Raw genomic sequence first — 13,780 nt, 5'->3', positions numbered from 1 at the left:
GCTTTCGGGCGCGACCTTGTTCGCCCCTAGCTTCGAGCGTAGTTCAAGTCTACCAAATTGGTGGCGCTGTCGAACACTATGACGTTATTTGTTTAGAAACAGGGAGATGTCTATTGAGCGCCGGTTCTAATCAACGGTTTTGTCAAGGTCGAATGCCACGCTCTCCTTGGCTCGACATGTCTGTGACTCTCACATGCAGTACGCGAGAAAGTAAAAAAAAAAGAAAGAAAAACACACAGACACTTCTTTTTTTTAACAACATTTTATTCATTCGCTAGTAACGAGGCATCTCAGAAGTTTTGGGGAAGGGGGCTCTGAACTTTCCAGCAATGCTGTCCCTTGTAATACGCAATACATAGGAAATAACGTCGAATAGGACGAAGGAGTGCACGGCGGCGCAACAACGATATATATAGTAAAGGGGTTTCACTTGACAGACAATGAACGAAATTCATAATTTCAGTTCCCAGTGTAACAGGAGACGGGCAGGACTTTTATTTCTTCTTAGGTCTTTATTTCTTCTGTCAGTTCACTTGTGGTTAGAGCTCCGTATATAATATATTCCTCCACTCTATTAAGAGAACTTCACCGCATAACACATCCAGGTACAACAGCATTCAGATTCGGTGACGACTCATATTGTCTCTTCAGCGCTCCACGGCGTTTGGGTAACCTATACTAGAGCAGCCTATGGTACCTCAAAGCATAACAGGAATGCTGAACGGCCCTCGTCTTCAGGAAATCAGGAGACAGAGCCATATTGTTCTGTGTGCTGGTTTGTCTTGAGTACGTTATATGGTGAAGTTTTCAGAGGCGAGCGGTACGGTGGCATACACGTAAAATACGTTCTATCGGTCATCGACGGACGTCGGTCGCCAATGTACCTTGGAACTATAGTAGGCTCTGGGCAAGTAGGGACAGCGTTATGGCACATGGGTACGGTACTTGAATTGCATTTTCATGTACAACTGATGAATTGTGATGGCTGCTGCTTTATCCCGGCGCATCGCCTCAATGGTTAAGTGGCATTTTTTTTTTATTGTGCAAAAGAGAAATGCCCCACTTGTTCCGTTTAAATCAACCGAACTGCGCATTTACGAGGTGCGTAATTTTTGGTGGTTGCCACACGTGCATTAATATCGGTTCAGCAACGTGGCAACAGCACAGTCGCAAAGCCATACGAGAAATGTTCAGTAAATTATGCGATAAAACTTTCGAAGCTTCCACTTCCAGAATTCTTAGAAACAATCTAGATTTTTTTTTTTCAAGTTAATGCGGGGGGTGTTCTATCTACCACCTACTATAAGTTAAAGCGACCATGTCATTACCACTCCTTGTTTCTTCGTTTCTACTCAGGCTTACGTAGCACTTCTATACATGTCCTGCTGGAGATGTGTCCTTGCAAAAGTGCAAACGATAAACCTTATCACGATAAGTATTGTGCCGTCGTCTATTGCTGCCATTTGCCTTTCTTCTGGCTTTCAAAATTTCACGATGGAACGTGTACACATCTATGACAACGTCTCTATAACGAAGTTCGTCGTGGCCCTACGTCGTCGTCCGCGAAATTTCAAACCCACAATATTGCTCGTTGAATACTGACCTGACCCGCGAATAACTCGCAGCACGTGCATATTTTATGCAGGAACGAAAGAGAATGGGAGATGATTGTCGTCGTTGCGCCGCCGTGCGTGCGGGTTATCTACTAATACAGAGTGTGGACAACAAAGCTTGCATTAACTTTAAGTTCACCGGTTCTACGCATATAAGGTCACGAGCGCGTTAGAACGACGACTGTGTGTCGAGAGTTTGTGCAAAATACGATGGACTCTATTTTCATCCGACATGAGTGAGCACGAGAGAATGAGAGAGAAATGGAGTGCACGGCCGAGCGCCGCGACTCAGCGGCTGATGACGGGGAAACTTCGACTCACGAGGGCTGGGCCATTGAATAACGAAGTATGCGTTGGGCTTGTTTGAGGATTTGAGAGGTCGTACCGCTTTTGAAGATTCCTAACGATTCAATTTTGAAGCCGAGAAAGGAGAAGTGGTTATACGAACTCGGGCAGAGTCTGAACAGCGGAAACACATTTTGGAACTAGAAGTAATAGACAAGGACGATGTTTGCGACATAACCTTGGCCGAACGACGACAACAAAAAGAGCATCCTTGCCTGCCTGCCTTTTTTTCAAACTCCTCTCCTACTTCAAGCTCAGGGTTATGTGGCCCACTTGGATTTTTTTTTATCAGAAAATAGGGAAGGTGGCAAGTGGAACATGTTCTTTATCCAAGCGGAGGTTGCAATCAAAACCCACCTGCCCGATTCGACAAATTCTGTAGGAAATGCCTACACGGACTAGAAAGGTGATGTGGACCTCTGTCAAAAGAACTCCCCGCTATATTGTCATTCAAGCTGTGACATCTGCGTAAACAAATGAATCGACCGTGGTGCTTTTCGCACATCGTTTTCGTCCGATATATGCTGAAGACAGTCTTGCATACACTGAAGAGTGTCTCGTTCTGTTGGCAGAAGAAATTGGACGAAAATCATTTTTAAAAAAATATGTCGTGGATGGTTATTTTGATAGGGCCGCGACACTAAAGTAACCGAACACTCGCGACCCGGGTCACCTACCGTAAACCGTGTAACGCCGAAACAATACGAAGTATGACCTTTGCAGGCCACATTTCCTGTCCTTCGGCTCGAATCGCGGAATTTACACTCATCTCGCCACGTGGCGTACCTTTCCACACAGTGACGAACAGCCGCCGAGCGTTGCGCTGGCACGTGCAGAGAGACAACATATACGCTTCAGACACCATCATACTGCAGAAATATCACTCGCCCGCCAACTGTACATGATCCCATTCTGGGTTACGTATGACTCGGGATTAAATTCCGTCCACTCGGGTGATTCGTGTGAAAAGACAAGAATGGGAGGAAGACGCGTTTAAAGGTGCTCGGCTCATTGTTTTTGGCAATACGACAAGTTTTGGCGATCCTGTGCGCATTAATCACTCGCCATGTTCACATGCAAATGCCCATCTTGGGAACATAAACCGCTTTCTATACCCTAGTGGGAGCTATGAAGAGATCGCCGCGGGAATCTAAGCCTGGAAAGACCTTGCAGGCCTTCCAGGACCTTCCTTCAGACATGGATCGCCGCGCCAGATACCGTGTAAAATTAGGGTTCAGAGTTTTCGTTTTTTATTCTTGCGCACATTCGGCGTATGTTTTTCGGTGTTTATTGGTTTCCACGAAATCGGCGTTTTTCGGTGTTTTTCCTGGCGCGTACATGGTTTTACCCGACAGTTACCGGCGCATAGAAATCCCAATATATTATTTCCGCACGACGCTCGTTCAACGTGGCGCTGTTCGCTGCGGTGGCGTTTTACGGATAACGAAAAAATAAACGCAAATAACGGACAAATGGACATTTTTCACAACCATCGTATTTCTGTATGGTTTTCTGATCTGCATCAACAACTTGCAGGGCATGTGCAGCAATGTATCTCTGTCATGTCTTAGAATGTCCTTCTGTATCCGGTGTTTTTCTATTAAAACCGAATGAGGCAAAACTTACCCGGCGTATGTTTTCGGTGTTTTTCGATTAAATCCGAAAACGCGGAACCCTATATACACGGAAGTTCTCCCACATCCCATGACAAATCCCTTCATAGCTCCATCCTGCAACAAAAATATCTGAACCGTACCACGACGTCCGCTATGGACAAAGGGCAGGCCGCACTAATAATCCCTGGCTAATGGTCGACTCTCCCGCACTCGACAGGCGGTCAGAACCTAGCACAGAACTACTAACTGTACGTATAGACATCTTTGTGCATAAGAAACGATATGTATATTCACTGTCCTTTTCATTCCGGCAGAAAAGGTAGCCCTTTTGTTTTTGTACATCTAAAATACTCGGTTCCTGACTGATGAGGTCACGTGGATTGCCATACGTCACTGGTATAGGCGGCAGGAGAGTACACAGGGTTGGCCGACTCGAGCCTTCACTTAAGTTTTCTCACACACGCACGCACGCACGCACGAAAAGGAAGAGGGTTTGGACGCTTTTCCCGGTGAGCATGGTTGGAATGGAGGGTGCTTCAGGGTGTGGGCTCGGTGGTTCAATTGGCTCTGTTCGTCTCTTTGTCCTTCCAATAAATAAAGTTCTTCTCTATGTACTCCATAAGCTCAGGAAACTCGCCGAAGTCTGCGAAAGGAGGAAGAGTGCTTCGCATCAGTGATGGCATTGATACTCAGTCTGTTACAAATATACGATGTGGAATATCGAAAGGATTTAACTATAGGCGCATCTTTGGATGAGTGTGGTGCGTTTTTGGATGTGTGCAGGCGCCGCCAGGGGCGCTACCGGTGTGTAACAGAAATGGGCGTACATATGGTACATCGTTTCCGTTCCTGCACATAATACGGCACCGGTGGGGCCCCCTAGCGGTACCTGCACACAGCTCTCCCTAAACCGCTACGTTGTCATCGGTATAACCAATTCTAATGCACGGAAGCGAAAGTTCGCGCCACTAGGTTTATTTTGCTACGCAGAGGTCAATTCCCGCGGTTTTTCTGTAACTTCCGCTCGCACAAATGCGTCGTTGTGCGCCACCGGAAGTCAGTCTGGTAAGCAGGTCACGAGTTACGTGTGCAAATGACCACTTAGGTGTTTCTGCACACACCACCTGTATATCGTTATGGACGTTGAAAAAATTCGAAAAAGCACCGTCTCTTTCGCGTTCGCCTGCTGTTTAAAAGCAGAAACGCGCAAGACGCCCTATAGAGTGTGCATTATGGTGTGACGAAAAAGACGATGACATGCTCCGAGAGCGAAGAGCCAACACCACCTAGATAGAGATAGTCCTGCGCATTGCCTCCTCTCCCTCTTTCAAATAAGAGTCCAAATTCGTCTTCAACTGCGATTCATCGTTCTACGAATTCGAGAAACCGCAAATGACTGCAGCTCACTTGCACTCTTAAAAATGAACTTCACCGCATAGCACGCTCCTAGCCAACCATTATCTCGAATGATATCGTTATCTGCCCTGATTTTACTAAAAACGGGAGGTGTACGCCTTTTTGTGACACTTATAAACAGCATTAAGTGTCACAAAAAAGGCCTCCCGTTTTCAAGAAATTCGGGCAGATGACAATATCATTTGAGATGATGGTTGGCTATAGGAGCGTGCTATGCGGTGAAGTTCATTTTTAAGAGTGTGGAACCTGCAGACCTAATATTTAGACAAAAAGTGCAAGATGCTTTCCAGAAAATCAGTTTTGAGAAAGATTGGGACCGTTTTGCGCTTTATTTCCAAGTTTTCCCATTTAGTACGCGGGAACGTTGAATCACAACTGATAGCTGAAAGCACGTTGATGATTGGCTACGGCCGTTGAAAACACGATCCTCATTGGCTGACTCTTAATTGTTACGTCACGTCGACGAGCAAGCGGGAATTCTCTATCTACACTCTTAAAAATGAACTTCACCACATAGCACGCTCCTAGCCAACCATCATCCCGAATGACAACGTTCTCGCCCCTGATTTGTTGAAAATGGGAGGAGGAGCCTATTTTGTGCCATTATGCACGGCACAAAATAGGCTCCTCCTCCCATTTTCAACAAATCAGGGGCGAGAACGTTGTCATTCGGGATGATGGTTGGCTGGGAGCGTGCTATGTGGTGAAGTTCATTTTTAAGAGTGTAGGTGGTGTTGGAAGAGCCCGCGAGAAAATAAAGTGTTGTTTTCCCCCAACTGTCTCCCAACCAAGAACCAGTGGCGCATCGATCTTCCTTTCAGATTGGCCTCGTGCGGTTACACGATCAAAGTACGTTACATCAATGAACACGCTATTTTTCTACTTTCATCTACAAACTGTTGTAGATAAATGTGGTGCACTTACCGGACCAGGCCCTGAACATGTCCCTGACGAAGTACGTGATAAAACCTGTCTGTGAATTGGGAGTATTGCAGGTGGCCCTGTCAAAGGCTGGCATCACTACCGGCAGGCCACGCCGCTTCTCTTCGTCTGTCTAAAATGATAAAAATGCAGAACAATGTGGAGAAAGGAAGGCTTTGACGAAAATGATAGAGGAGTACACTCTATGAACAGAGAATTTCACCAGATAAGACGCTCAAGGCCATCACTCCAGAGAATGACGCAATCGTCACTCCTGGCTTGATGAGAAGGCGGTGCGTAGACCTTTCTGGGACCATTCGCATAAATGCAGTGTGTCCCAAAAAGGCGTACTCGCACCACCTGGTTGAGCGCGTTAAGTATAGTGGCTCCGGAGCGCATGGAGCACGCTCGTTTTTACTAGACGGGACGTCTCCTTTTGCGGAGTGTGGCGCTCCCACGCTTCTTCCCGCATGCCGGCCGCACTCTAAGAAAAAAAGGTTGAAAACGGGTAGAAGCGCAACAGTTCTCCCCGACCTATTTTCTTTCTACCGACTGCAGGTTGAAGTTGTGCTGTTTCTACCCTTTTACTCAAGTCTCTCCCCCTAACGGTAGAACCACTGTGGTAATCTTGTCCCTATTAGGGTTCAAGTGACTCTTTTTTTCTTTTTGTGTGTTTCGTAGCAGGGTCACTAATGGAAGTGTAAATGGAGTCACCCAAGCGACGAGAATAGTTGAGGTTTACTAATCCTGCGCACAAAGGCGTTTGGTCCAGCTTCGAGGTCAGTGTTCAAGAGATTAACCAGAGCGACCAAACACAGAGTGGCTGCGCTTGCGCGGAATCGCTGATTGTGTAAAAGGGGTCAGTATAGAGACGAACGCTGGAAGTCACAGACTGTCGGTTTGCACGTGGACATTGCTGCACCGAAGGCCATGCGTGCGGCCTAATGGCTATGCTGAGTCGGGTATTCGCATCTCCGTGGTGGAAGGTGTTATCGGTTCAGCTGCAATGGTATGAACATAAGCAAGGTGGAGTTAGGACAGAATCAGGTGAGTAATTTTGATATTCAAGATTTTTCATCCCGAGCGTCTTATATGCAGTGATTAGATGTGTTTTGCGCATTGCGTGTTCGGGTTGATCGGCATGTCGTCTGACACTTTTTCAGCATCCTATGGAACTGCAACATGAGCAAATGCGTTTGTGTAACACACGCAGGTCACCATGACAACTTTAGCACGGCACCTTATCAGCGCCCGCCGGATGTGATTACAGGATCCACTTCGAAAATGAAGAAACGGAGCCATAACATACGGTGAGCCACTGTTTGATGGGAGAAGGCACTCATAGCGCGAGTCATGGTTTTTTAGATGTGCTCTGTGTTATTTATTTATTTATTTTTTTCTTGGCTTTTGTCCACTGCCGGGTAAGCCTTCTTTTTGCATGCTTATTTCTGAGGGAATCACACATGTAAACAAACACGCTTCTGAGGAGTGAAACATGTACCGTCGTTATTATTTATTGCTTGTCTTAAATGCTCTACTAATGCCATTTACATTTCAGTTGAAATCATCCGTCCTGCCACGTGTTCCTCCGGGCAGATATTACACACCGAGCGGAGATTCGTGTGTATTTAGAGCGACACAGTAGTGTGAAATCTCAAGCCCTCACAAGTTAACCCGATGCCCTTGTTATGGTGCATGCATGTGGAATTTATGTGCAAGACAGTCTATGCAAGTGCTGTGCAGTCTGATGGATGCAACAGTGGAGTCGTCTGTGTTGTGTCGTGTTTTCTTTCGTGTCTCCGTGCTCAGGCTTCTTCAATATGGATGTACATTTCGCATTGGTAAGCGCAAGTGTACGATTCCAATTGTGACGTGGTAATAAAATGCTATGACCAGTAACAGTTGTCTACGTATATATTCTATCTCATCCACACAAATACTATATGTCAAGTTCTTCTCAAAAGGGCAGACGTCCTTCATGAAAGGCGGAGTAAATATTTCCCTACAAGGTCTAAATGCCCCGTCATTACGGGTAGAGATATGCCACCGGTAGGCACAGCACGAATAATAGCAGAGATTCTTACCATTTCGGGTAGAAAATTATCTTCCAATAAGGGAGAACAGTTCTACTCACGGTAGAACTGTCTTCCGGGAAGGGTTGAATATTTAGCGTCAAGATGGGCAGATATTTCTCATCCTTGGGGTAGAGGTGTCTTCCATGTGGAGAGAAAAGATGACCCCCCAGAGGAATAATAGTTAACCATGTAGGGGCAGAATTTTCCCACTAACAGGGTAGAATTCTCTTCACACTCAGGGGTAGAACTGTTCCACCAGTGGGGTAGAAATGAAGGGGTAGAAGTGTTTCTACCCCTCACTTTCTACCCCAAAAGGGTTGAGAATCTGTAACAACACACTTCTACCCCAAAAGGTAGAAAATTACACCTTTTTTTCTTAGAGTGCGCTCGCGCTGTCTACGCTCGCGCTGTCTACACTCCTCTCCAGCTGGACCCACCTGCACCCTAATTAATCTTTTAAAGGCTGCAGACAGCCGGATCGGAAGACGGCTCCACTGGAAAAGAACATTCAGTGACACCCAGATGCCTAGAGGCGCTTTGCACACGCAACGCGCGCACATCACGTGCACGCGCAACGCTTTCTTAGCCGCTTAGGATAGGCTCCGGAGCGAGAGAAACAGTTAGGGAGCCTCCATGTGATTTCCCTTTTCAGGAAGGCGACAACTCCGTCGTCTGCTACGAGCGCCGCCATCTTGACTCCCACATCGCATTGGGCGTCAGCGGCCGGGTTGCGTTTGTCTCGATTTTTCGCGACAGGAAGAGGATAAAAGCGGAATTAAGGATGCTGGCGTGGCAAAACTGTCATATATGCTAGTAGAGCTGGTCATAGGTTGTAAAATATGTTGTTAATGCTTTGTAACGTTTGTCTAAACACATCACTGCACCTGCACACGCAGTCGTGTCTTGACCAACGATTTACAATAGTAAACATAGGAATGTGTATAGACAACAGAAATATGTTCATTGCAAGCAGATATTCTTACAACATCTCATTCAATAGAATAGAATATGAATAGAAAGAAAAAAATGGAAACGTAGGTCGCACTGGTGCCGTTTTGCTTGAAAACGATGTTGTTTTACCGACATGCTCCTGTCGCAAGTGCACCCTCAATCGCAGTTGTACAAATTTGTCCACGATCACATGATATAGTTCTTCTTTGTGTTGGTCACAAGCCGGAAGATTATTGTCCACGCTATTATGAATAAAAGTCGACACAGCCTTGAAAGGTGAGTGCATTACATAAATGCGTTTCGAAGCATATCGCCCTGAATGCCTCTTCACATTGTACGCTGCACGCAGCCCGAAATATACCTGATTCATTGCACCACGTACGTGTTCACGAAGCTCAATGAGCTTGTTGTGGCTTTCCGGAGATTTAACGTAATTTAATTTAATTTAACGCAAATAACCACTGAGCAACCGGAATACACGGTACACACTGCACGCTGCAAAGGTGCTTGCTTACCTCGCACACGTACGAGCTCCTTGTTGGTTCCCATTCTGCTCTCATTACTTGCGCGAGCGAAACTTCTTTCCACTTTTTTAATGCTGGGAAGCTATACAAACGCACACCTTTCCGAGAGTGATTGGCACGCTTGGGCACACAGCACCCTGGCATTTTGCTGCACGACATATCATGCGAGCAACGCGCATTGCAGATCTCCACGCACGCTGGTCTTCGTCCACCAACCGAATGTATTTGCTCAATCAAATAGGAACTGCTCAAACAAGAGCGAACGCTGGTTCGCGACCTAGCTCTTGAGCCGACAGATCAACGACCTCATACCAACAATACGGAGATGAACTGAGCCCTAGCAGTGGTTCTCAAAGAAATAGAGAAAAGGAAGAAGGAGCACTTTCATGCGTAAAGTGGCAATGCAAAAGAACTGTGACCCGAACGTGGTACACGCAGAAAAAATGGGACGGAACACTGGTATTACCCGAGGAAATAACTCGTGGAACGACCGATTTCAGCAATAATAGAGGCAGTTCTGACACGCTTGTTGCACGCTGGATTTGAAATTCCGGAGGGATGAGTTGCGATATTTGTTCCCAAAACATACAATGACGCTAAGATACAGAAGAGACGCAATCACTTGCGTGTACATGTGCCGGATGGCCGCTCGAACGCGCAAAATGCACAGCAGGCAATGGGCAGCGCGTAGCAAGTTGGGAGTCAAAATGTGCGCTCCGCGTAAGGGCGAGGAGGAAAGGCGGCGTTGGCACGGGTAAAGGGTGTCTCCTCCCTGAAAAGCGGAGAAGCCGCAGCAACCCATGGAGGCTCCCTAGAAACAGTGTGGACAGAGCGCGCTCTGTGGTGCCGCTACTTAACGCGCCCCTGGGCTTTCAGTCTTTCACTGGTATTCGCTCTGCAAGTAACCGAGCGTTCTGCCCATATCTCCTATCTCGGTTACTCCACTCGGGAAGCCCCATTGGCTAAGGCGGTGCCCTCCCTCTTCCCTCTCTCTGCCTGGTGTCATGCGCAGAAACGCACTTGCACAGGGAATAGAGCTGGAGAGGCTAGCCTTGAGGTGGGTCATTCCACAAGAACCGTCCCAAAATCGTGGCCCGACCCCCACGGACTTTGGCAATTTTTTTTTTCACTACTTCGTATCATTGAATTATGTATGTCACAAAAATATTTCAGCCGAATTCCACGCGGCTTTCACGCGTGGCGGCGCCAAAGTCTGCGGGAGGGTCAAAAAGTAGGGTGCGTTTAATGGCTTCTCCGCGGGGAACGGCTCAAGCTATTTGAGATTTGCCGCTTCCAGACTGATCAGGAAGCACTGCCCCTTAGTTCTAACTGAAAAAATTCGGATGACAACGTGTATTTAAGGCGCGCCACAGGCTATAACTGTTGCGTTTTTGTCGCATGTTTGGCATTTTTTCCCCATTCACTGGAAGCCGCACAAGTATGAAATTTGGTGTCCTGATAGTTGTGGACATGGTTAACAAGTAGAAAAAATTTCAATCCTTCAGTTTAAGGAGAAGGCCGCGAAATATGGCGGGAAATATTCAAATTTTCGAAAATTGCCAATATTGGAAGGAATAAAAGGTGAAGTTGCTATCGTGATACAGACATGCCGTCAACGCTAAAATGAAGCTCAGCCTGTCCACTTCAAAATATAAAAAAATCTCCAGGGCACTTTCTTTTATTTTTTTAAAACAAATTTTCAAATCTCTGTCCCAGATGCAAGCGGGCGCACGCTCCGCGCACCCACACTCTTCAGCTTCAAACGCTACCGGTGCTTGTATTTTTATTTTTTTTTGTCCGAGACGCGCAGATTTTGAGATTATCTGAGCGCGTGGGTAGAAATTCTTAACGCGACTGGGAAATTGTCTTCCTGTAATAAAGCCGGGAAGGGGTAATTCAATTAGGGGCTTTGCTGGTCACGTCTCCGGCGGATATGTCTGTGGGTGTTCCGATACAATGCAAGGAGTAGTAAAAATTAGCATGGCTACATCAGTTTACACTCAGTTGATTACTGGCTGCCAGGTGTCCGCTTGACGCCGCCACAGGAGGCTTGTCGCTATAGGTAAGACACTGCGGTAGGGTCAGTATATGTGAAAGGAAGACAAGCTTCGCTGCATGTCAGTCGCCACTGTCTTCGTGCATGGAGTCAACCTCAGTAACTCGGCTAACATAAACGACATTGACTTCAACACGTCGAAATTTCTATGTGCACGTGCCCCGTCCGGCGCACTGTGCTGTGAAAGTGGCCATGGAGCATCCATCTACGTCAGCGAATGTGAGTGACAGTCCAATTTGTTCATTTGGTCCCAATGGATGCAGCGATGAGTGCACTTCCCCTCCAACAAAGTTCACTGAAGTAAGTGAAGAGGGCCAGTACCTTATTTCTGCCCGAGGAAAGCGCGCCTCTTCATCAATCACTGCCGTTTGCAAGAACCACAATGCGCTCTTCGTGCGAAGGTACACCTTAAAGATGGCATCCAAGTGTTGCGTCGAACCCCTTGGACAGCACAGGAAGAGAGTGCGCGGAACTAAAACTTCAAGCAGTACTTCTTCCCATAGAAAAATTTTCCGAGAACCTGATTCTTGAACTAAATTCACTAAAGAGACATCACTTCGTCAGCTCGTCGCAGTCGGCTTACTTGCGACAGCTCAAGGCTGACCTTCCCGTCAGTGAAGCGATTGTTCAACTGGATTATTCAGAAAACTACTCCTTTCTGGCACAAAATTCATCACAGTCGTTCTACTGGAATACTTCCCAGGCAACTGTGCATCCCATAGTGGTGTATTCGCCAATCTGACCCAATCCTGCAGCATTTGTCTTACGTTATTATTTCCGAATCCCTGACTCACGACAACGCTTCTGTACACTTGTACCAAAAGAAGTTCCTCCAGCATTTCCTACCCGCTCACGCACACATCAAAAAGTCGCACTATTTCTCGGACGGCGCTGCTTCTCAATATAAGAACAAAAAGAATTTTGTGAACCTTTGCTTTCATGAAGGGTATTTTGGAATATCGGCAACATCGAACTTTTTTGGTACGTCCCATGGGAAAGGTGCATGCGATGGGATTGGTGGAACTGTTAAGCGGCTGGCGGTAAAGGCGAGACTGCAGAGGCCTTTTGATCGTCGGATATTAAATCCACGGGATTTATTCCTTTGGGCTGAAGAAATCCTTCAGAACATATTGCCCATATGGGTGTCGTTTGGAGATGTATCGGCGGAGCAGGCTGCGTTGCAGGATCGCTATGAAATGGCTCGAGCCATTCCTGGAACACGAGAACTTCACTACTTTGAAGCCGTCTCAACTAACACAATGAAGGTACGTGTGATATCAGCATCCACCGAAGAAAAACTTCACACTTCACTACGCCAAGTACAAGCGAGCGCACCTTAGTAAGTCAGGAAACACTATATCACACGTGCTCGTTGACCATTAACTGTGTATATGCAAATGTCAATGTTTTCTGTGTACTTTGTGTGTGAAATAACACTGTGTGTGTTCTGTGTCCCATATTATATCAAGATTACTTTGAATCCGTCACAGTTTGCGTGCTCGCGAGAGAGAGAGGCAGCGCAAAAGCGTACCTGATTTTATTACCATTTTGCTGCTTTATTGCGGGGAGGCAATTTAGGTGTCGCGTTAAGAATTTCTACCCACATGCTCAGACAATATCAAAATCAGCGAGCCTCGGACAAATAAACAAACACCGGTAGCGTTTCAAGTCTTACAAGTTGAAGAGGGTGGGCGCGCGGAGTGTGCGCCCACTTCCATCTGCGACAGAGATTTGAAAAATTATTACAAAAAAATATAAAAAGTACCCTGGAGATTTTTTTATATTTTGAAGTCGACAGGCTGAGCTTCATTTTAGCATTGACGGCATGTCGGTTTCAGGATGGCAACTTCACCTTTTATTCCTTCGAATATTGGCAATTTTCGAAAATTTGCATATTGCCCGTCATATTTCGCAGTCTTCTCCTTTAACTGAAGGAATGAAATTTTTTCTACATATTAAGCATGTTCACATCTATCAGGACACCAAATTTCATACTTGTGCGTGCTTCCAGTGAACGGGAAAAAAATGCCAAACATGCGACAAAAACGCAACAGTTATAGCCTGTGGCCCGCCTTAAATACACGTTGTCATCCGAATTTTTTAAACTAGAACTAAGGGGCAGTGCTTCCTGATCAGTCTGGAAGTGGCAAATCTCAAATAGCTTAAGCCGTTCCCTGCGGAGAAGCCATTAAACGCACCCCACTTTTTGGTCCTCCCGCAGACTTTGGCGCCGCCTCGCGTGAAGGCCGCGTGGAATTCGGCT

At 46.5% G+C, this 13,780-nt stretch overlaps 1 protein-coding gene across 3 annotated transcripts in view; it reads right to left on the bottom strand.

Moving 5' to 3' along the window:
- Nucleotides 1-3,837: 3,837 nt before the first annotated feature.
- Nucleotides 3,838-13,780, bottom strand: part of LOC135388697 (high affinity cAMP-specific and IBMX-insensitive 3',5'-cyclic phosphodiesterase 8B-like) — a 259,486-nt gene continuing 249,543 nt past the window's right edge. For all 3 annotated transcript variants that reach the window (XM_064618419.1, XM_064618420.1, XM_064618421.1), the window contains 2 exons: nt 5,915-6,044; nt 3,838-4,217 (listed from right to left, as the gene is read on the bottom strand). In XM_064618419.1, the coding sequence (XP_064474489.1) occupies nt 4,132-4,217; nt 5,915-6,044 (216 nt within the window). In that variant the 3' untranslated portion in view covers nt 3,838-4,131. The remainder of the gene's footprint in view (nt 4,218-5,914; nt 6,045-13,780) is intronic.

Source organism: Ornithodoros turicata, chromosome 3, assembly GCF_037126465.1.
Source record: "Ornithodoros turicata isolate Travis chromosome 3, ASM3712646v1, whole genome shotgun sequence".
NCBI lineage: Eukaryota > Metazoa > Arthropoda > Arachnida > Ixodida > Argasidae > Ornithodoros > Ornithodoros turicata.
This window is presented reverse-complemented; position numbering and strand designations above follow the sequence as displayed.